The sequence below is a fragment of the Passer montanus genome, unplaced genomic scaffold, assembly GCF_014805655.1.
Source record: "Passer montanus isolate IOZ18808 unplaced genomic scaffold, ASM1480565v1 scaffold44, whole genome shotgun sequence".
Taxonomy (NCBI): domain Eukaryota; kingdom Metazoa; phylum Chordata; class Aves; order Passeriformes; family Passeridae; genus Passer; species Passer montanus.
Window position 1 is genome coordinate 608,921 of NW_024369262.1, and position 24,077 is coordinate 632,997.

General features: G+C 42.8%; 1 protein-coding gene across 3 annotated transcripts; it reads right to left on the reverse strand.

Annotated features, from left to right (window-relative positions):
- Positions 1 to 730: 730 nt before the first annotated feature.
- Positions 731 to 23,356, reverse strand: MYL10 (myosin light chain 10). 3 transcript variants are annotated; one of them, XM_039720679.1, is made up of 7 exons: positions 23,173 to 23,356; positions 14,445 to 14,531; positions 11,616 to 11,691; positions 10,155 to 10,259; positions 6,669 to 6,747; positions 1,741 to 1,789; positions 731 to 1,006 (listed from the first exon to the last, which is right to left on the reverse strand). In XM_039720679.1, exons 1-7 carry the CDS (start codon positions 23,173 to 23,175, stop codon positions 908 to 910), a joined length of 498 nt encoding a protein of 165 aa, XP_039576613.1. In that variant the 5' UTR covers positions 23,176 to 23,356; the 3' UTR covers positions 731 to 907. The 3 variants fall into 3 exon arrangements, with proteins under 3 accessions (XP_039576613.1, XP_039576616.1, XP_039576617.1); XM_039720682.1 differs by lacking the exon at positions 23,173 to 23,356 and adding an exon at positions 21,126 to 21,166; XM_039720683.1 differs by lacking the exon at positions 23,173 to 23,356 and adding an exon at positions 21,130 to 21,149.
- Between the last annotated feature and the right edge of the window lie 721 nt (positions 23,357 to 24,077).

The following is a 24,077-nucleotide window of genomic DNA, read 5'->3' on the forward strand; positions in this document are numbered from 1 at the left end:
GTTCCTAGAAGTCTAAATACAAGAAACTGTAGCCCATTTAAAAACCAGGCTGCTCTTGGATTAGAAAAATGAGAGGTAATCTGCTTTCATAGGCTGCAGTTCCCAAATTGTTCTCTTTGTCCCTAGACTCGATGATCTTTGGCCAAACATGTCCCTGGTGTGTGTGTCTCACCTGAAACCCAGAGGTGATGGCCAAAGATGACAGACCAGGTGTTACTGTTGTGTCATGGACAACCTCCTCCACGTAATAAAGATGTCTCTGAAGGAGGAAATTAATTATTCCTGAATTCTCAGTGCACCTAGGTGAACTTTACTATGAGAAAAACAGCCAATATTCCACTATTTCTGCTCTTTTGCACCAAAGCAAATGAGTCAAGTGGTTTCAGAAACTGGCCACATCACTGAGATGGGGAGGGCATATTGCATATTCACAAGAACTTAAGATTGTTTTATTTACACTTCCATTGCTAGGGGCTGTGGAATGGAACATAAATCTATTTGCCAGACACTCTTCCTGGTGCAATAAGCTAGGGGAATTCTCAATTAATACATGGAGCTTACATATAAAAGACAAGAGGTTAAGCAAGACTGCAGTGCCCAATGGACCATCTGGTGAACATTAGGTTTGTCAATAAATCACAAAAGCACCAGCTCATCAAGAAAATTCCATTTCAAACCACTGACAGAAAAAAAAATTTAAAAAAAAGATGGGGGAAAAACCCTCACAAAATTGGTATTTTGATATTTCATAAAAACAGGAGCATTAAATAACTTTAATCTATTTTAAATTATTTTATTGGTTGTCTTCCAATGACCACATGGCTTCACATCGTGGATGCTTAGCCCTTTGTCTTGTGTATCATGAAATAACTGGGTGCATCAGCACAGGAGAAGCTCCTCTCTTTGCTCAGTCTTTCTCCTCACCATGGGTGATAACATAGCAGAGATTCTTATAGTCGAGGTTCCCAGAGACATCTGGAGGGAAAGCAGCAAACATCTGGTTGATCTGCCAAGCAAACAGAGAGAAGTGTCACAGACTGGGACAGCAACATGGGCACCTTTTCATTTTAGAGCCAGCTCAGCTCCCTGCTGCCCTGGTCCTTTAAGCACCTGGAGAAGTTTTCCTTGGGCTTGGTAAAATTGAAACCAGAGTTGGAACATGAGTGGTTAATAAAGTCCTGCTAGAATCCCACAAGTTCCCTGTTGAAAAGAGCTCTCCCTGAAGCCCAGGTAAGCCTTGGTTGATAAATGTCCAGTCTCTGTTCTGACTGGAACTGTCCAGTCTGTTCTGTTCACAGTCCAGCTCCACTCCATCTCCTCTTCTGAAAATAAAGTCCCCCTAAATTCCTCCCAACCAGCAGAATCCATGCTCAGTCTCACACAAACCACCAAGTAAGTACCTAATTTCAGATTTCAAACCAAGTAAATCACAGAAATGGAAACCAGAAACAGTCCCCACCCAAATCCACTTGGACTCCAGTAAATCAATTGCCCAGCTGCCCATGGGGAAGAACAGCACGAGATAGGCCACGCTTGCACTTGGATGGGAGTCCAGAGAATCTATTTGACTTTGATTTAGCCATGGAGCTCTTCAGAAGAGATGCTTTGAATTGTTGCTAATTGCCAGAGCTGGCATCAGCCTCCTCTCAGTCTGGATTTCAGCTAAATTCATGCATTTAAAGAGGGGCAAGGACTTACAGGAACAGGAGCTGGATTCCTGTTTTGAATAAAGTTCCTTACCTCTTCTTGACTGAACCGGTCTGCCTGTGTCATGAGCATTTCTTTGATGCTGTTCAAATAAAACGAAATAACCTGATTAAAGGGTGATAATGGCACATGACAATTCAGATGGCAAGATCCCTCCTGAAGTTGCATGAAAGAAAATCTGTGTGACCGCATAAATTAGAGCTGTTAATCCTTACATGATATTGTAAGAGATTTTCTGTGGGCACCCATCAGTGTCAATGCCTCGCTCTGCCAACTTATTTCTCTTTTGTGACACTTTATAGAGGTTTAAAATTGTTTAAGGTTATTACTGTAATTGAAATACAGCAATTTCGTATGCTTATCTTAACCTAAAATGGTAGGTTTCCTCACTTGCTGCTTAAAGTTTGGATCACTTAACAAAACCAAAAGAGAGAATATTTTCTGTAAAATCTGAGGATGAAAGGAACAGAGCATGAAATGAGAAAGAGGACTTGAAAGAGAACTCGAGCTGCTACTGCGAGTCATCACCCGAGAATGCTTTATTTGCATGCAGCCATTCCCAGGGGAGCTGTGGAGCTGCATGAGCCCTGTTGTATTTCACGGTGCACTGTCTTGATCTGGAGTCACAGCACTGTAACACGGAGCTTATCCCACACACAATCTGCATCCCGTGCAATTACATCAAAAAGGATATTTTGGGGGCAGACTCTCAGCTGATTTACCCTCTGTTTTAAACCCATTGTGGGAAGGCAGTTGAGCATGTAATTTTATTTTTTTTTTACCTAAGTTTAGAGGTGAATAGAAAAGCCAGGAAGAATTATTTTTGTTTCTAGTCTATCCCCTCTACATAAAATGTCTTTATACCTCCCCCAGTTACTCATGTACTGAGGGCAGCACATACACCACGTGCTGGGACATCTACCAGTATAAACTCACTTATATTCACATAAACATCCCTTCAATAACACCAATAATTTCCTCTTCCTGTAGAAGAATTCCTATATTAATCTCACAGTTTTCATTCACGCTGAAGAGGCAGAGTTGTCTCCTTTTGTCACAACCAAATGTATTTATACATTATCAGACACAGCTCTGGAGCAGTAAAACAAACTGTAAAGCTGTGATAACAGGTGAGCAATCTGTTGTACAAAAACAAAAGCTGAGGCAAGTATAGAAATCTGATTTGGTTTGTGGATTTGAAAAAAGAAGCTGCTTTTTTCAAGAATTTGTTATGGAGTGAGAGTGAGAGCGACAGCTCTTCTAGAAGAAGTCCTCTCTGCTTTTTAAAGGGAATATTTAAAACTACTTATAATAGAAATCATGCCTGAACAGGAACACTTGCAGGGGAGCAAAATTCACCTACTGTGGGTGCAAATCTTCAGGCAAAACAGTAAATCCTCCCTTTCTGCACATGAGAAAAGTCCCTCAGACAGAAGTGCAGTTTGGGTGGCAAAGCTACAATGGCACTCACAGCTCTGACAAATGTGATTTTTTTTCCAGGAAAAGGCTACACATCCCATTTGTGGCAGGGGCACATACACTTCTGCAGCTCTTGTTGGTATAAAATGCACATTTGGAAGCCCAGAAAGGGAAAATTGAAAACAATGAAGAAGGACAAGTGTGAATATATCTGTGCAGGCTTTGGGAACAGACAGAGCTTAAGCTATTTAGTATATTTTTCCTGCATTACTTCACCATTCTCTGTAGTTAGCTAAGTTTCTTCATCTCTTTGTCTCAAGTTTCTGTTTCTGTTCTGTTCCTCTGGCCATTTGGTATGTGACTGCATTTTTGAAGGCAAATTCTCAAATGATCAGCGGGTGCAAGAGTAGAGAGATCATTCCCCTCAGCATAAATTGATTATTGGATATATATGCCCTGGACAAACAGTATTAGCAAATGCAAATGGGAAGTGTGGTCCAGGAAGGAGCTTGGTGAATAGAAGGAAGCACTTACAGCAGTTTTGTCAGAAGTCACAAATAAACTTCATCACAAACAAGCCTGAATTAAAAAGAGATCTGGGCACTGTGTGTCTTCTATTCACATGCTTAAAGTATTTAGGGGAAAAGAAAAGATCAAATATCTAATTATAATCTTCTGATGCACAGCCCAGTAGGCTCTGGCACACTCACAAGGAAGAGGGACTGACTGAAGGATCTATGCACATTTTCCATTATTTATTTTATAGGGAAACAAACACTCACCATTTCCAAAGCCAGAAATTGTGCACGTTTTTTTCTTTTTGTATCTTGTTTTCTTTAGAAATCTTATAGTCTTCTTAAAAAATACTCCAAAAACCAAACCAAACTCCCCAACACACAAAAAAAATCCATTTGCCTTGACTTAGGAGTCTAAATGTTATCCCTTATCCTGGCTCACATAAATTCTTTCTACAATTACAAACACCTTGTTGCATTCTGATATTTTAAAAGCCTTTTTAAAAATTATCTGTGAAATCTCTGGGACATTTTTGGTTTTCCTCTGGGTTTGCCCTTCCTGCAGTGCTGTCTTGGAGGAAACCAGGTTAGTGGGAAGGAGCAGAGCTCTACAGCTACGGGGAGAATCATCTCTAGCTCAGCCAAACACCTCCAGAGTCCAGCATGCCTGGGACCTCCTCCATCCCCCTGGGTCCATTTTCATTTGGCCCAAATCTGAAAAATTTAATTGGCCTCAGCATCAGGCACAGTTGGTGTTGGCCTGACTCACTCTGCCCCATGAGTGGCATTTGGGACTGAATCATCCAACCTTTCCAAACTCTGCCCCAGTTTACACCAGCTGAGAATGGGACTGGGAGCTTTTTCTCTTTTTGACATCATGCTGTGGGAAGGGTTTCATGTGTGGTATAATGATGCAGACAAACAAAGTCTGTCATTGAATTTGGAAGTAAGTTATAAACTCCTGGAGCTTCTGGAAAGGTTAGAAGGCTCCATCCCAGCTACCATCACATGGACTAAGTGAGTCATTTCCAGACTAGAGGTGAAAACACGCAGAGGGAAGAGACATAAAAATCCCCAGAAGGATGTTAACTCCATGAACATAAAAATGAAGTTCTGATTAAAAGGTCAGCATGACTGGTTTTTGAGAGAAACATTCCAGGATTTTTTAATACGGAGAAATATTATTTATTAGCATTAACTGTCGCATTGAAATGGCTGCATGAGCCAACAGAAAAATTATTTCAAAACTTCAAATGTCTACATTTTGGAAGCATATGAATAGAAGTTAAACCTCAAAGACATCCACAGAATTGATTTAATGGTTTGTTCTGTAATGATCAACATTACCCTCGGGTCTAATAAGTAAACATTATGCTCTGTTGTGGTGATGAACTAAAACAATTGTCTAATGTTAGCAGTGCAGTGGGGGTGGGGACCAGGTTGACCTTTTCCATCAAGGAAAAATAAAATATTTCTCTCTCATCTTCATTTTGGAGTGTGATACTGCATTCCTAATTTGCCCCAAACTCCAACTGGTTTCCAGCATCCAAGGAATGTAGATCTGGACACAGGGTGGCAAGCTGCAGATTTTGTATGCAGGATATTGTTACAGATAGTGGTGGGAAATATAACATTTCATGGGTTCTGGAGTATCAGAAGTTCGTATTTCATGGCTGTGATTTCACTACTGTGTGATCTGCCCTATGTGGCAAAAGGCTACATTAATTCTGTTGTTTGAGTCACTTCTGATGTGATCCCCTGACTGTTCTTCCCAAGCTGCTTGGGTGATGTTAACCTCAAAACCATCAGGACAGCTCTTAACCCTCTGTTCCTTCTGATTGATTGCTACATCCACTTGTGTTTTAATTAATTTGGAAGTTCTTACTCAAAGGACTGTCTCTCTTATTTTGCATATTGCAAAAGTTCTCAGACCCACTGGGGTGCTGCCATAGAAAACCACCTTGGAAAGAAATACTGTACATGAATCTTACATTTTCAACTAACTTTCATCAATTATTGCAGATAATGTCATGGAAATCTCCACGGGGTTCTGGGCAGAGGCTATCACAACATAAGCAGCAATAATTGATGTAAATACAATTTTGTAACTCATGGTTCCCGGATAGATTTCCTATACATATCATGCTTTATAAAATCTACCTGAAATGGCTGCTGCAGTAGAAGTACAGACCTCAAATTCACCATGAAACTTCAGCATATGAACTAATTTAAACATATGCATAAATCTAGGTACATAAACCTCTTCTCTGGAGCAATAGGTCTAATCTCCTTATCCCCTGCCCTGATTTGATATTCTTTATCTCACCTACCTGAAAGTCCTTGCACCATTTTGGCAGTGCAAGAAGGGTTTGCATTTGTGCAAATACCTCTTAAAGTCCTTTTACATTGCTTTGTTGGTGCAACAGGATGTGAATACAAATTAAGTTCTGCCTCCTTATTTAAAAATAGCCATATTGACAATAATTGCCAGATTATTAATAGTATTATTTGGTTTGGCTCTCACCGTATCTAGTGGAATTTTACAGCAAATTATTTCTAGAAGCAGAAGGCTCAAATGATAAACACATAAAAAGGAAAACGTCCAGCACTAAAACCATGTCTCAGAGTTAATTAAATTGATCACTTTTTTAAAGAGGGGAGTAGCTTTCCCATTTTAGTCAAGCACTGAGAGTTAGGCACCAGACATTCATTTTAATTTTACATATGGAGTTAATTTACAAAGAGTCATGTGTCGATTTATATCCAGACCTTCAAAAAGAGGCTATCTAATGGCCTACATGTGATTATATTTCCGTTGGCTCTTGCAATGTCTGAAGACAATAACATCTCTTTTTGGTATACAAATGCATTCATACAACAGTCCAGACTTTTAGCTCTGGCTTACAAAGCTAAATGTTTCTCTGCCTCTTAAAATACTGTGAAAAATACAGCTTTTAAGCAGTTCTTTAAAACTCTGCAATTATTATTATTGTTGTTATTCTTCTAAAGGATTTGAAATAAACTTACTAGTCTGCCTTTATGCGGCCTTTTCCTTCTGGGTCGAAAATCTTAAAAGCATTCAGAATGGTTTCTTCTGGGTCCGTGCCTAAAATTAATGAAATATAATTTAGAAGGCTGGATGTATTTCTCTGGCTGCAGAATACTTGCTAAGTAATTACATTCGCTTGGAAACAGTGCAAAATGGAGAATTCTGCAGTTGTGGGTTTGAAGACAAAGGTTCTCTAAGTCGGCAGCATTTGTCATGTCAGATAAACAATAGAGGTGAATAGTTCAATGCTCAGAAGCTTAAAAATAATAACTCATATCTATTCTATGTCTGCAGGAGAGAAAACTTCCAGGAACTGGTCTCCAATATCAGTACCCAGAGGATTAGTGGCTTTCAGAAATGAAAATATAGCAAACTGTTTCCCTCACTGGCTTCCTTTAATCTTGCACTGTACGTTCCTTGTAAAAACACTTTTTGATGTTACTTGTTCTTGGCCATATAGAGAAGAGGTTATTTCCCTCACTAAGGGAAATGGAGCTCATCATAAAATCCAAATGCCAATGGAATGCAATGGAAACAGGATGATCAATGTGGAATGGTGATCTGACTTAAATCCCATTGTGCCCTTCCCCTTAAGTATCTCTTCATTAAGTGTTACAGAAACAGGATGGTTTAAAGAATTAGACTGTGGCTACAAGATTTTGCTTCTGCTCTTTGCTGGGCCACAGATTTTTGGTATGACTTTAATATTCCTGTTCCTCTGTTCCCAGCAGTAAAATGATTGTAATGGTCTTCCTTTTCTTCCTTCCATTATCTATCCCATCTCTTTAGACTGGAAAACATTTGTGTCAGGGACTCGTTTTCACAGTGCCTTAATCTTGGCTGGGGCTTCTGTCTATTCTGTAATACTGCAGATTCTGAGTAGACTCATTTTCAGCCCACACCAAAGGATACACTGTGTACTCTGTTCCTGACTATTCCCCAATATTTCAAAATATTACCGTAGTATACACAGTACAAATCTTTGTAACTGTAGGAAACCAAATTTACAAGCAGATGAACTGATTCCATGGACAAAATGAAGCTATTTGGTATGCTGAAAGAGTGATTTAAAAAGGATACAGCACAAAGGGGTTGCAGATCCAAAGTTTGTTTCAAAGTTTGGCAGAGGTAGAACCAGAACAGAACCCAGCCAAGGTTCCCTGCTCTACAGACTCTCCTGATGCCTTCACAGTTTGCTTTGTTTGTAAGATTTCACAAGGATTAGCAGGATCCTGCAGGATATAATAGTGAACACACCTCGGGCTATATGGCCTCCTCCTTGCCACACAATGGCCATGTACATTATTTTTGCCAAGCTGTAGGCAATGTATTCAAACTGCAATGAATCTGTGATCAATACAAAGAGCATTGGTGTTTAATGAGTGTTTTGATTGTCCCATGAAGAGAAACATCCCCCAGCTCAGAGGAGAGGGCTGCATTTTAAGTAGTCACCGCTGTGGGGGGGATTTTTTTCCTTACTGTGTTTTACATTTTCTACTCTGTCATATCCTTGGACTTTGGCTTTGAAGAGAAGCAATGCAGCAGGCATTCTTTATTGATTAGCTGGTAAATAAAGTGGTTTCTTTGATGTGCGGCATCTCTGTTTTCTGTACAAATTGTATTATTCTGACTCCCTGTAGAAGCAGCTCCATGTGGTTGGCATTAACATAAACCGAGTTTTGTTAGCTGTTCATCTGGCATCATAATCTCAACATACAAAGCTAAAGCTCATCCTGAAAATCCCAGCTTCCCCTTTATGACAGAAATCAATTATAGCACAACAAATTTTACTTAGAAAGCACCTTTCACCAAATTCTCTGAGTGGTACTTAGCTAATAAAGAGTGTTGCAAAATTGCCATATCCACTTCCTCTAGCCCTTTCTCCCTTTCTAATTGCACTACAAAGGCTCTTCATCCCAATTAGTTTTGATTGGGAATGTGCAGTCTTTTGGCTCTGCTTCCTTTGCATGACAAACCCAACCAGAAGGGCATGACAAGCACAGCTGTGATTTTCCCTTCACCAAATGGAAATTAAAAAAACCCTCCTCCTTTGCTAGTAGCCAACAGGAAACCTGCAGACAAGAGGATTCTGCTTTGCCATTCACCTTCCTGTGCTGGCTCTGCTTTTAGGCCACAGGATTGGCAGGGCCAGAGGCTTTGCCAGCTCCAGCAACTCCATGGGGCAAGGGGGAAGAGGGGAGAGGAGGAAGAGGGGAGAGGAGGAAGAGCTAATTTCCATGCTCACAAATGGAATGGGCAGCAGGGCACCCCATAACAAACATTCACATATCCCAGGAGGTAGAATATGGAGGAGGGCACTCCCTACTCTGCCAGAAGACACCTGGAATGTCCTGGTGGAGGCACCACACACAGGTTGATGTTTGGGCAATAAAATCCCCTCCTCAGCCAGCCTTCTCCATCACCCCACGTGCTTCCCAGACTTCCTGCCCTCTTTAGCAAGAGTGTCTTTCTTCCAGAACCAACTACATGAATTCTTTCTTTCAGACCTCTCTGTTTTCTATTCCAAGCATAGAAAACCCTTCACTGGAATTGTGTTCAGCAATACAAAGCCAGAGTCCATCAACCAAACAATAAATGCTTTTAAGAAGATAGGATCAGATTTTTCCATTTTTCTATTCATTAGTTATTTTTACAAACTTCTGGAATGTGCTTGGCTAAGGCTAGCCTTGCTTTGAAGGCTTTCACCTCTCTCTTATGCCTGTAGGAAGATGATTGGAGTTCTGTCTTGGCCTCACACCCCCTCTCTTGCAGTTTCCAGCCATTAACTGGAGAAGAAACATGACTAAATTACCAGCTCACACAGCAAATTTAATACCCACATTTCCTGAACTTCCCACAGTGTTCCCTATATATTCTGTGGCAATGGGTAAAATCCCTCTCCCATATCATTTAAGTCCACTGAAATTTAATTATTTCAGTTTATCCACTCCATTAAGGGTTATTCAGTGAAATCTTCACCTAATGGCAGAATCACTATTGACCTCAAGTGACACTGAGGCTGGGCCACTGAGTTACAATGACTACAGAAAGTGAGGGAAGCCCATGTGACAAAGGAGTGCAAAAAGGGTGGGTTTTTAAGAAATACTTAAAAGCAGCTAACACTGGGAGTGCTATGACTAGAGCATGAGCATGAGTTCAGCCCAGGAGCCTTCTGATGGTGAATAACTCCCCTGCACTGTGCTCCAGGCTGCTGAGGTTTCATCACTTTCTGGACCCCAACTCAGCCCTTTCATGTTAGCTTGTGTAAGCTAAATCTCACCTTTAAATTGTCCTCTGCACCGTCCCTCAGCCTTTCATTCTTCCCCTTGTCTGCAAAACTGGAGATCCCTCCTTGCCTCTAAGCATTGTTCTGTGGAGACATTCTTCTAATTTGCAAGGTGCTGAGATATTTCAGTGCTGAGGATCTTTGACAGATACCTCTCCAATCCCCCAGAGGTACTTACCTTTCAGCTTTTCCCCAAACATAGTAAGGAAGACAGTGAAGTTAATAGGACCTGGCGCCTCCTTCACCATGTCTTCAAGCTCTTCATTCTTGACATTCAGACGACCTGCAGCAGAGATCATTTTTCATAATAAATCACAAATTGTGTTTCAAAAAACGATTCCCATTCATCTCCTCCCACTGGGGAGCTCAGGGCTCTGTGCAACTTTGCTAATAACATGGTAGAACACAACTCCCAAATACCCCAGTGAAAAAGAAATTGGCAGAGCTGGCTCTGAGATCAAAGGGTGACTGAAGGAGCAAGAAGGATAAATAACACAGACATGGCCAGCAGTGGACGAGAGAAGGGGAACTTCCAAATAAACTGCTTTTTGAGTTGGGGCTTTTTTTTTTTTTTACCTCAGGTGAAATATGGGCCCCAGTGATATTAATATAGCAGAGATCAAAGTGACTGAAGTGAATCCAAGGTCTCAGTCTTTGCCCTCCTGGATATTGAGACACCTCTCTGAGTAGGGGGCAGATGGATGAGATCCCTTCCCCATCCTTGTGCAGCCCTATTGATGAGAATTTAGACCCTGGCAACCCTCCTCAAATTGAGTGGTAATTTGCTGGGAATGTACTTTATAGGCATTGAAAAGCTTCACTGAACAGGAAAGATAGCAGAACTTGGCCTTAAGAAATAAATATTTCAGGGTAACAGTAGCTACAGGCCAAAGTTTGCAAACCTCATTGTCACAATAAAGAGTTCAGGAGCTTCTGCTCCTTGCACTGACTCTGCTGGCGTCTGATTCCACCCCGGGGAGCACTAAAGATTCTTATCAAGCTCTTTTTAATAAGCTCCAGATGGCAAAAGCCCAAATGCCTACATCACTGTTCAAGCCTCAAATGCTGCAACAAGGATACAACTCCAGGTTTGGGATCACGAGCGCTTGAATTTTTTATTTCCTTGGGAAGATTTGCTCTGATCTGCTTGATATTATCAAGGTTGTGATAGCCATGGAATGGACAATACCTAATCTCATGACATGCACATTTCACCCCACACAAACTCCCAGCAGCACAGAACTTCACATGAAGCCCTCCTGGGTTTGTGTGGGCAGAGGGGCAGCTAGTCCATGACTGCAGTGCTAATCAGTGGATATTCCATGGCTCCCAGATGAAAAAGCCTGGATTCAGAGGCAAATCAGAAATGCCTGGCATGGACCCCTGCTTGGGTGGGCTTCTTCTGAAATAGTTGCAGGGGAGGGATCAGACCTTCATTCCACTCCCTGCTCAGGACACTTTCCAGCTGGAGCTCTGTAGTGAGATCCCAACCACCACAGGGAGGAAGGTCAAGCAGAACAGGTTTCCCTTTGCCCCCTGTGTATCTCATTTCTTCCCCCACTGTCATCCTAATAACAACCTTTCTTCTATGTTTGAAATTCAGACAGCATATCTGTTAAATACTGAATTATTCGTTTACCTAGTGCAGCAAATGTGTCTCTCAAATCTGCTTTGTCAATAAAGCCATCCCTGTTCTGATCCATGATGGTAAAAGCCTGTGGGAAGGAAAAGGAACAAGAATTGCCATTTCCATTGCACAGAACAGTGCTCCAGTCACACGTCAGTCCATGGGAGGATGATATTCATGCTGTAAAAAGGAATATTTTACTTCCTTTGATTCCTCCACATCATTGCACTTTCCTCACTTTCAACACATTACTGTATCTTGGCAAGGGGCTTAATTAAACCCACCCAAACTTCTTCTTACTAAATTAATGCTCAGTGCAGCGTGCATTGGGCTGAAGCCAATGCTGGCAGCTCCAGCCATTCAGCCCTTAACCCATAAAAGTTTGAATTAGGGAGGCTTTAGTCAGGGCAGATTTAGCCAGAGTTTGCTCTGTGTTTATACTTTCCCCATACCCCATTCTTTGAATGAGGATGAAATGTTTCTGTAGAACATTTCATTTCTGTGGATATCTCTCTGCTATCAACCTGAAGTCGATTCCTCCTGGGCCTTAGAATGATCCATCACACAGAGATAGCTGAACTTTCAAAAGCACAGAGAAATGTAGGTTCCATAAGATTGTTTATTCCAAGTTTTTTCCCCTTTCCAATACAATGCATCTTTGAGACTGTGCTGTGTGCTCTGACTGACACTGATGTGCTAACCTTAAATACCCTTGTCAGGCAAAATTTAACTTTTGATAGATAAAAACAGTTGGGGGTTTTTGGGTGGTTTTTTTTTGGTTGTTGTTGTTTTTTTCTGTTTGTTTGTTTGTTTGTTTTTTATTATTATTTTCAGCCAACACAGACTTGGTGTGCTCTAACCATTGTTTACCAAGATAGCTAACTGCTCTGTTTACCCATTTGTGTGTCCATCTCTTGGCTGCCATCACACTTATAATGTTTCATTGATTTGGAAAGATTTTAATGACCTGAAATTCCCCCGGTCATGCCATGGGGAATATGAGTTGATCCTGGCATGACTCTGAAGCTGGTTATCTGTCTGACAGGCACATCAATATGGGACAGTATCATCCCAATGGCCAGGAATTATTCTTTCTTCAGACAGTGTTCCCCTGAGATTGCAGTAACTTGCAGAGTTTTAAAGTCTGCTGCCCTACAGGGTGCATTTCTTCCCATGAACAAGTTATCTCCACATATCTTCAGGTATTTTCTCCTCCAGTTTCTTGCAAAGCCTCACTGCTCACAGCCCAGTTTGCCCATGAGGCTCCATTCAGCATTATGTTCATAATCTTATATTTACCTTCCAAATCATCCCCTTAGAAAAAATTAAGCCCAGCTCTTTAGAGATGTTTTGCCCTTGCTTTAAATGGCGATTCCTCATAATTTGGAAGCAAAAGAGAAAGAAGATATGAAGAGCAAAATGAAACCCAGGCAGCTCACGGGAGACCAGAAGAGCATCAGGCATTGTAATGGATGAATTTTAAATAAGATAACCAAATGCTGAAACATTTGCTGATGAGCTGGTTGAAATCTCTAGATAAAAATATTCTAATCCAGACCAGGTTTTCAGAAATATGTGTCCCAGATATGCAGTTCTTAGACACAACATGGTTTTGGGTTTTACTCGACCACTCCTCTGCCTCATGCTTTTGCCATTATTCTGCCACCATCCCCCTAGAAATGCTCCTGGTATTATCATATTTAAAGAAGATCAAATAATGGCATTTTGTCCAGTTCTTTGTGTTGGTCCATCTTCAAACCAATTCAAATTCAAATTCCTGGAGAAAATAAAATGGAGGTTCCCAAGATACAGAGAAGAAGTGGGAGAAAATATGTTCCCATTGACTGTGGGGAAATTATTAGTGATTCCAATTAATTTAGCTGGGTCACATTCCCAGGCCTTGCCTTGGGTTTGGTCTCTTCCATCACTGAGCATTCCTGGTGGGAATCCTCAAGAAAAGTAAACTTGAAAGCCACAGGAAAGCACAACATGAAACAGCAGACATTTATCACACTGGAAATTGCTTTGGAGACATGAGTTAGAAAAAATGGGGAAAAAAACAGTAATTTAAAATGACAAACCAGTGAAGAATGTGATGGTCTCATGGACTTTCTAGATTGTCCCCACAGAAAAAGAGCAGAAACTCATCAAACAGATTATCTGTCTTTTATATGCTCCAGCTTTTAGGCCACCCATCAGTTTTACCTCTCCACAGGTAACTGGTCAAAGAACCTGCAGTGCCTGGAACACCAAATCCCTTGGGAGCTGGAAGTTGCTTAGTTCATCTCCACATGTTGTCTTGTTTTATTGGCATTTGTGGAGAAAGCTGAGGGCTTCTTGGCATTTTCATTTCTCCTTTGTGGGCAGCATTAGAAGGGCACAGACAAATATTTTCTGCTGCTGTTGTGGAACAGAGCAGGAATGAAAGCCCTGGTCCAGCCTGGCATCTCTATTCAGGACAATACTTGAGCACATGAGACTATTCTTATTTAAAATACCACTTAACTTTAAACATGTGCTCAAGGGTTTTCCTGAATCAGGGCTGAAGTGGATGAGATGATGCTTTTCCTTTATTTTGGGGTGGGGGCTTGGGTGCTTTTCAAATAAGTCTAGAGTGAAACAGGGGAGTGAGTGAGGGAAGTAAAGAAAGAAAGAATGAAAGAAAGAACAAACAAACACACAAGGAAAATGATCTACCAGCCAAAACCACAGGGATGATTCAGAAAACAACTGTGTGTTCTATTAAAGCAGATGGAGAATTGAATAAGGATTACAAACAAAACCTATGTTATTCATTAGCAATAGCAGGAGACTATAGAGAACAGCAGAGTAGTGACCAACCTCTTTGAACTCCTGGATCTGGGTTTGTTCAAACATAGAGAAAACATTGGAACCACCTTCTATCTTCTTCTTTGCCTTTTTGGGAGCCTGTAATAGAAATAAGAAGATCAAATGCATATTCCTTTGTCTGTTAAGCACCCATGAAAACAAATTACATCTTCAACAGGAGGTAAAAACTACACAGTCAAGTAATACAAGAGGATTGTGCTTTGTTATTACAAGGTTTTAAAATTCAATCTTATAGACAGATAGATTTAGATATATATATATAAGATTGAATAGATATATATTTATACAAGGGATAAAAACTGCTGCCTTATTAACAGATTGAGGCTTTTTGCCACTCCCTGCTGTGTCCTGGGACCTGACAGCTCAGATAAACCAGGACAGTTTGTCACTTTAAAAAGGTGAGGGACCCAAAGTGTGACCCAGCATCCTGCCTGGTGCCCTGCTGGCTCCCCCAGGAATGCCTGTTCCTCGGGCAGGGTCACCTCCTCCTCAAAGCATCCCAGGTCACACAGGGACCACTCCCCTCCACACTGGCTCTGCAGAGCCCAGGGGTGACAGCCCTTGGTGTGGAGTGGTGTCACTTGAAGATATGAGCTAGAATTGCCAGCCTGCTGCTCTCAAGAAATTCCAGGATTCAGGTAAGTGCCTCCAAGGGCTCCCTCTTCCCAGTTCCCATGCTGGGACAGACAGACAGACTCCAAACATGGCCCTGCATGAAGGCTCAGCTCAGGAACTAGAAAGGGAAGTTATATCATTTCCTACTCACACAGAAATGTTTAGAAATCTGCTTGGTCTGGACCAGCACTGACAGAACAGATTAATCCTTCCCAAGCAGGAACACCTTCTGCTCCTGGAGTCTCTACTCGTGCACCAACCTATGGCACTGCAGTGCAGCATCTCACCAGACCATGTTATTTTAATATTCAAGATAGTCATCTCAAATGAAAGGGCAGGACTGCTTTTATCACCATTCTCAAGTCTGGAGGCTGAAACAGAACAAGATTGGGGAAAGAGCTACAATGGTATCTAAGAATCTAATGCTCACTAAAAATCAGTCAGAACTAGGCTTCATTAAATATCTTTCAATAAGGGCCCAACCAGCTTCCCTAAGACAATATAGTTCTTGTTCTGCAGTAAAGAATAAAATCTGTGATTCCAAAGGATTACAGAAGTGTTTTAACCACAGTGTTATCCTTACTTGGGGCGGGATAATGAGCTGCAATGCCTTTTGAGTTCCCTTCCAGACAGATTACTTTTTTCTTTATCATTTTTACTTTTAAACTTCATTATCATAGTCCCACCTGGTTCTCATGTCACAGAAAATTAGTCTTACTTAGTTTGGGCTATTCTGCATGAAACAGAAGGCAACTTCTACTGTCTCCTTTCATCAAAATAAAAAAGCCTGTGAAAGTTCAAATTCAATACTGATTTCAAATATCCTGAGGAGCAGAGCAGCTCAAGAAAATATTCCCACTTGACTCTGTTTGAAGCATACATTGTCTGATCAATTTAATTTGCCAGGCAGATTTCTGCACTCAGCCACCCTGGTTTAGATCCCAGGATATGGAAGGGGGGGAAATTAGGGCAATGTCAGACACTCTCCCACATACCCACACTCCAGACCTGTCAAGCTCCTATCAGCTAATTCAAAGAACTAAAATCTGGAAATAGGAATGGAAATTAAGTGGAAAATATACTTGTAGTGAGGATAAAAACAAGGATAGAATGCCACCACAGGCATGGAAAAAAGAAGTTAATAAGTGGAATTTTTAATGAATGTAGAAATATTGATTTTGGAATAAACAGATTCCCTCCTCCTCCTCCACATGAAATAAGTGTTATTTTGAGCAGTAATGGGCAATCTTCCACATAACGTGAGGTGCCTGGAGGAGGCTTTCAACACTTCCAGATCGAATGGAAATACTCAGAACAATCCTATGTATTTACATGTATTTGTTCCCTGAGGTAAAGGGGAAGCAGATGTTACCCAGGGGAGAGCACTGCCAGCTGTGGGGGCACTGCAGGGCAGTGGGGCTGGTTCTGCTGGGCTGCTGGAGCTGCTCTGCTGGACACAAAAGAGGCTTTGCCCTCCTCGTGGTCTGCTCTGCTGTGGCCAAACACAGCATCCATGCTCAGCCTGATAAATTCCCCGTGCTAGCAAACCATCTGCATTTTTTCAGCCATCACCACAGCCACAGACAGTGGGGTCCAGCTCTTCTAAATGCCAAACACTGGCAACTCCTCCATTATTCCTCAGTTTATTGGGTTCTCTGGGCTGTAAGGCTCCAAGCAAGGGCTATAGCTGTAAGGAAGGATTAGATAAATGCAAAAGCTGCAGCTCAATATCTATTAGAAACACACCAGCAAGTCAAAAACCACCCAAAAGGCTTCTGTACATTAGTGACAAGGCAAAGAAGATTGAAAACTGATTATACAGGGAACAATTACTGTAGCATCATAGAATCATAACATGTTTTGGGTTGGGAGGGAATTCAAAAATTATTTACTTCCAGCCTAGAATAAGTACTAGAAAAATTCATCCTAACCTATTTGTTCACAGTTACTCTCTGGTTTGTTGTCTCCAGAGATGACAGAGAAGATCAGTGCCCATGATGCTCAATCAATTTTTAGTTTTTCTGCTGAAGGTCTGAATATGGATCCCATTTAGGACCTGCTCATAAATAAGAGGGGGCTGAGATCACCAATACATTTCACAGGGGCCCATGAACAGCTGCCAGATGGGGTTGGTTTTCATCACCAGGTTCAAGCTAAGTCTCATAGCATCCAACAGAGAGCATCTTGGATTGCCAGTTCCCAGTACTGGGAATGCAGTTTACCTGCTCTAAAAAGCCAGAAAATTCATAATCACAGAAAGAACTACACCCCAGTTTTGCACAAGCTGTGGGCAGGGAGGTGCTGTGAGGGGGAAGGCTGAGAGAGAAGTAGGTGGAGTAGGAACAGAACAGAGTTCTTTGTTTTTCTAGTGGGTAACTTGAATTAAAAGACAGCTCTAAGAGAACAGAAATAGGTCTGTGTTACAGAAAAGAATAACTCTGAAATAGAATAGTTCTGTGCTGCTGTCTGACAATTCCAAACACTCCAGAATTTTTTAATGAACACAGTCAGGATTCTGACTCCAGAGTCTCTCTCTGAAAGAATGGCACATTAAAAGGAACATCACAGAGCTGAGCAAACATATGGCTTCTGAGATGCCAAGGATTTAGTAGGTGACCCACAGAGGAGAAAGTGGGTGACTGACACATCACTTCTGCCTGCCTTGATTTCCCCACTCTTGAAACCAAAGTGTGCCAGGCTGCACTTTGCAAAGATAGAGCAGCTCTCGTTGCAACATGTGCTGTGAGACTGACATACAAAACGTGCCAGATGAGAAACTGAAGAGCTGAGGGTCCCCTGGGCTCGGATTCCGAGGCCTCAATAGCACAGCAGTGGGAAGAATGTTGCAACAACTGAACAAGCCTATTAATATTCCTGCCTGAGAGTATTAATCATCCCATTGTGAAGAAAACAACACTTCACTTTAGAGGAGAAACCACAGGCTTGTCGCGTATCACTCATTTGTCTTAGCAGTGTTAGCACTCTTTCAATTAGCCTGGATTTTAAAGGGTCTTTTTTGTTGTTGTTGTTTTATTTGGTTGGTTTTGGTTTGTTTTAGAGGCTTTGAATGAAGAAATGGAAGCATACCAAAATCTGGTCCCAAGAAAACTCTGTTGTACCAGACATTTTCTTTGAGCTGAGTTTCCCTCACTGAGGTTCTTTATATTTCTCCTTTCTGGCAGTGTCAAGGAGCCCAAAAGAACCAGGGTGTGCAGGGACACAGGCAGGCAAAGACAATGAGTGTGTGTGGCCTTTGCCTCACTGGATGTAAGAAAAAGGATCCATTTTTTATATGCTGCAAAGGTGGGAGGGGGGTGATGTTCAAGGGAATCAGAAGGAAATTTGATTTCAGGGTGACCTAGAAGATAAGGGGGTGGGGAATCAGTTTCTGTCTCTACATACAAAGGAGGCAGGAGATGAAAATACCTTGTTCCTACTTCAGAACATGAGGCATTGTTTGCCCTGATAAATTCATAAAGAGGTGATGCCAGAGCAGATCCATGACACTGGATTATTGCAGAGCTTTATCATCTCCACTCCTCAGTGCATTTTGAACACAACCAAGAAAAATACGGAAAACCAGGCAAGTTGCAGTAGGGTGAGCAAGGTCCCTCAGTGGCTGCTCAGGGACACACCTGTACCCTTCAGTAAGCAGGAAATAACCAACCTCCACCTGGCATTTCCTGCAGCACAGGAACATCACTGGCAGTCAGGAGAGAAGGGCAGCACTCTGCCACAAGCCACAGCCTTGGTTTGGTTTGGTGTCATTTGGTTTGGTGTGGTTTGGGGAGGTCACTTCCTTGTTTAGCCCACCATGCTCTAAACCCCTCAGAAAATACACTTAATAATTAACGATGACACAGTGTGGTGCTCCTGACAGCAAAGTCAAAAACACAAGCAGAAACACTTCCCTACTCAGCCACTTATTGTGTCTTCTTCTAATTTTTCTGCCAGAGACAGCTCAGTGGAGAAGCAGGGAGAGAGCCCTGCAGGGAGAAGCAGCAGTGGACACTGTTAAGAGCCTGATTCTGCTGTCTCGTACCCCTAAGTGTTTATCCAGTCCAGGACAAAGTAGACATAAGATACCACCAGGTTTTTACTGTTTCACATTTTGTACTTCCTTCCTCTGCAACTACATCTACAGCTACAGAAAAGACAGAATCATCCATCATTTTGCTCAGACTTTGTCCCCTGCTGTGATCCACTGTATGATGTCAACTCTCAGTTACTATTACTTTTTCATCCATCACACTCTCTCCTTGTTTTTCATCCACTCTGGGATCTTGGTGCTGACATTTCCTGTCTTCAAATTTCTGTTATCATCAAGTACAGCTTCTGAATCAGAAGTTACATCTCAGGACTGGACAAGGGATTGCTGCAGCATGGGACAGGATATTTGTTGATTTTTGTCTCACAGGTTTGCTCTGCTGAGATAATTTACACTGCATCTGCACCAAACATCCCAGCTATGGACAGAGTGGTTTTTTAGAGTGGTTGAGGTCCTTTCCATGGCAGGTGAGCAGCACAAGGCCAACCCAAGTGCATGCCTTGGAGGGAGCAGTCTAGAGGAGTAAGCAACACAAACTGCTCTAAGGGCACAATTTGCATTTCAAACAGGCAGCAGCCTCAGATCATTCAAATAAACCATGTTATCAGAACTGAGAAAGAGAAGATCTTCTTATTACCTGCTCTGCAGTCACAAACAGACCCCTCCCTTCCCATCCTCACTCCATTTGGTGTGTAGTCCCAGCCTGCACACACCCACACAGGCACACCTTTGATCCCTGCTAGATACAAAATCTGCTGGCCTGCAGCCTCCCTGCTCCACACTCCTGGGCACTCCAGCATTCTCCTCCTCCCCACAGGGAACCCTTCCCAGTCACAGGCTCCTTCTCCTCCTGCAGACACCCAGAGGGAAGGCTTTATCTCCCAAACTCATCCGGGAGCAGCAGAGAGCCTCCCCAGCCTCTCCAGCCACAGGATCCTCCACCTTGAAGACCCCAAATCCAACAGCTGGGCCAAAACCCAACAGCTGGGCCAAAATCCAACAAATGGGATTTAATAGATGGGCCAAAATTCAACAGATGAGCCAAAATCCAGCAGATAGGACAAAACCCAGCAGATGGGCCAGAATTTATAGATGGGCCAAAATTCAACAGCTGCTTTTCCCAACCCAGTAAATCTTCTTCTCTTTCATGTGAAGAGATGAGCAGTCCCTGTGTGTACACACGGGGCTGTCACACACATGGATGGACACATGATCACACACACACGGCCACACAAACACATATGGGGGGACACATACACACATATGGACAAACACAGGGACACACACACATGGTCTCACACACACACAGAAACACTCCCAGGGCTGTCACACACACATACAGACACACATACACATACAGACACATACAGACACAGGGACACCCCCAGGGTGTCCTGACACACACTGACACACACTCCCAGGGCTGTCCCACACATACACACACACTGACACACATACATGCACAGACACACAGGCACTCCTAGGGCTGTCACACACACAGAGGGACACTCCCAGTGTGTCACACTCACACAGACACACACACACAGGGACACTCACAGGGCTGTCAGACACACACACAGGGAGACTCCCAGTGTGTCACTCACACTCACACACACACACACACACAGAGACACTCCCAGTGTGTCACACTCACACAGACACACACACAGAGACAGGGACACTCACAGGGCTGTCACACACATGGACAATCCCAGTATGTCACACTCACACACAGACACACACACAAGGACACTCCCAGTGTGTCACACTGACACACACACACACACACACAGGGACATTCCCAGTGTATCACACAGACATGGTCACACTCACACAGGGACACCCCCAGTGTGTCACACACACACAGGGACACTCCCAGTGTGTCACACAGACATGGTCACACTCACACAGGGACACCCCCAGTGTGTCACACACACACAGGGACACCCCCAGTGTGTCACACAGACATGGTCACACACACAGGGACACTCCCAGTGTGTCACACTCACTCACACCCAGCAGTGCCAGCAGCAGCCCCGTTTCAGCTGCCGGGTCACTCGGCGTGGCTGTGCTGCGGTCGGTGCTGCTCTCGGTGCAGGTGGCACGTTCCAGCCTGCAGAGCACCTCTGAGCAGCATCCCGGCTATTTTTGGGCACGCAGTTCCCCTCAGCGCACAGAAATGTGCTACGAGGAGTCACTCGAACTGAGCAAACACGGGGATGTTTAGGGAATAAGAAAAACCCTTCCCTCTCCTTGCCTGTGCCACTGCCCAGCAGCACAGAGCATGCAGGGAGACATCACAGACCCAGCTCGTCTGAAACTCCCTGGAATAAACAGAGAGCCGTAGACAGTTCTCAGAACTCCATTCCACAGCACTTGTGTGGTCTGCTCTTGTTAGAAAAATTATCTCCCTGAACCCTGCCTCTCTCACTGTCATCAGCCCTGGATGTCAGAGCCTAGTAGCACTGGCTGACTTGTAATTATTTTTTACTATGCTGCTTTGTCTGCACTAATCCTTTGAAAGTAGCTTTACTGCACATCTGAAATATTATGATGCTATAAAACCTCTGTAATATTTATAAATCCCTTAAGACATCATAAAGAGAGAAAAAAACCTCCCCACAGAGTTCATCTAGCATAATTACATATACATTTCCCTCTGATTAATAAAAAATGATCACTTCCTTATGTAAAGATATTCTTCAGCTTTCTTTCATTAAGGCTATTTTTTTCTTTCCATTTTTAATCTGTTTCATGTGTCCCTGTATAGTAAGGTACCTCAGAAGAGATTTTTCCAAAACAAAAGGCACAATGAAAAGAACCACCACAGAGCATCATCAGTTGAGCTGGGAGCGAGGAGACAGACGAGTCTCTCACTGTATTTTCACGTCTCCTAACTTAAGCATTTCATCACAGAATGTCCTGGAATATCTTCAAACATCAATGAGTGTTGGTGTGTCATTGAACTAAACAGGCAGGGAAAAAACTGATAAGTGAAATCTTGGGGAAAAAAAGAAGAGAGGAAAAAGAAAAGCTAAGACCCAGCACTTGTCCCCCACCCCACAAAAGGGCTGGCTTAGACTTTACTGAGGCTGATTAAAGGGAAACCTGTAAATCCACACCTGGAGAGGCATAATCAGCACAAGGCACTGGTCCCTTCTGAAACACGGGTGAGGAACAAGATTAGTGTGAAACCACTGACACTGGGGCTGGCACTGGATGAAACTGGAACCTGTTTTGTGCATGGATTTTAGAAATGCCATTGAATGTGGTTTTGCCCTGCTCAGAACAGCACGTGGATCACATTCATCACCTGCTTAAATAGGATCAAGTTTGAACTAAGCTTTGAGAAAGCTTTTCATATACAACTCCCTCTCTGGTGTTCTCCACAATCAAATATTCCATAGCCCCAGGGAGCCACAGGGCAGCATTGCTTTTAGACAGACTGAAAAGGACCTGCAAAAAAGAGCAAAATAAGCAAAGACAAAATCACCTGCTCTTTTTTTTTCCTAATATTGTTGTAGTCATTCCTCTGAATTTGCAGGAGACAAAGATCTGCCTGCTCTGCCCACAGTTCCTTAGGCAGGAGTTCTTTGCTCTTTGGAATCACACCAAGTGAGGTGGCTGGTGCAGTCCCAGAGCTAAAAGCCAACAGTGAGTAGGGCAAAGACAAGACACAGAATTTTCTTCCTACTTCTCCTCATGGTCACAAGAGCAACACAGTCACAGTTCCAGAGCAATCCCTTTCCCTCAGTCCCCATCACACCACAGCAGATTTAATTCTCTCCCACACCAGCTTTGTGAATGTGGGACAGAGCTGCACAAACCCTTCCTTTCTGCCCATTCATCTGTGTCCTGTGCCTTCCTCGTTTGTGAAATACATGCAGAGCAGTACTTGGGAGTTCCCAGCTCACTCTGTGGGGTGTATCAGCATTCTGGATGTGATACTAAGGTGAGATTTCATGGGATGCTGTGTGATCATTCCTGCTCTGCTTGAATCATAAGAGTCAGAAAGAAATACAGAGATAAACAGACATGGGGAAGGATAAAACCTACCATGGTGCTGCTGCTCCTTCCACCCCTGCTCTGCCAACCAGTCAGCCAGCAAACACAATGCCAATTGTCTCTTTATATAGTGTCACCAAGGAATAAAAATATGCCTGCTCCAAGTTTAGACAATAGATGTAAGGTTGGAAAAGTGCAGTAATTGGATCCCAATACCATTCCAAGCATCTGTTCCATGCACAGCTTTTGCTTTCACAGAAATAATGCAGCAGATAAGTAGAGGAGGCAGTTGGGATACAATTGTACAGCACTCACAGCAAGCTTGAGCTGAAGGGGTTTTCCCATGTACTGCTAAATAATGAGCACAGGGCATGCACTGGAAGATTTTAAGTGGACATGGCATCTTGAAAAAACAGGAAGGGAAACACATTCCTTGAGAAAATGCTGGGGAAACCAGCAATCAATCCTGGCCACTTCAGTAGCCCCAGAGCCTCTTGCAGGCATTCAGAGCTCCAGCAAAACGTCTGAGGCACTGCAGAACTGCATCTATACCTGGAGGGAGGAAAAGCACCTCCCTGCAGATGGCAATGAAGTGACTCAGGGTAGGTCTCTTTCCCTGAATCTATAAACATGCTGAAGTCCAGGGCTATAGTAATTACAGGGTAACCCTGACGTCTAGGAGGACTCCATTTTCTCAGAAGGTTAATTAATTACTTTATTATATTATTCTATACTATATTACATCTAAACTGAATCTGCACAAGCACCCAACTGCACTCAGCTGCACAGAATCTCGTGACTGTCAGCTGACAGTCCTGACACACACACAGGGATTCAGTTGGTCAATGAATCAAAACACTCACACCAGAATCCAATTACCAATTCCTTTCAGGTAAACAATCTTCCACAATGCATTCCACTTGTGAACAGCAAGAGGGGCAGCAATTTAGATAAGA

Coding starts and splice junctions, on each gene's coding strand:
- MYL10 (XM_039720679.1), bottom strand. Junction 1,790..6,668: donor GGCCGCATAAAGGCAGACTA/GTAAGTTTATTT, acceptor TTATTTGAACAG/CATCAAAGAAATGCTCATGA. Junction 1,007..1,740: donor ACCGGTTCAGTCAAGAAGAG/GTAAGGAACTTT, acceptor TTTGCTTGGCAG/ATCAACCAGATGTTTGCTGC.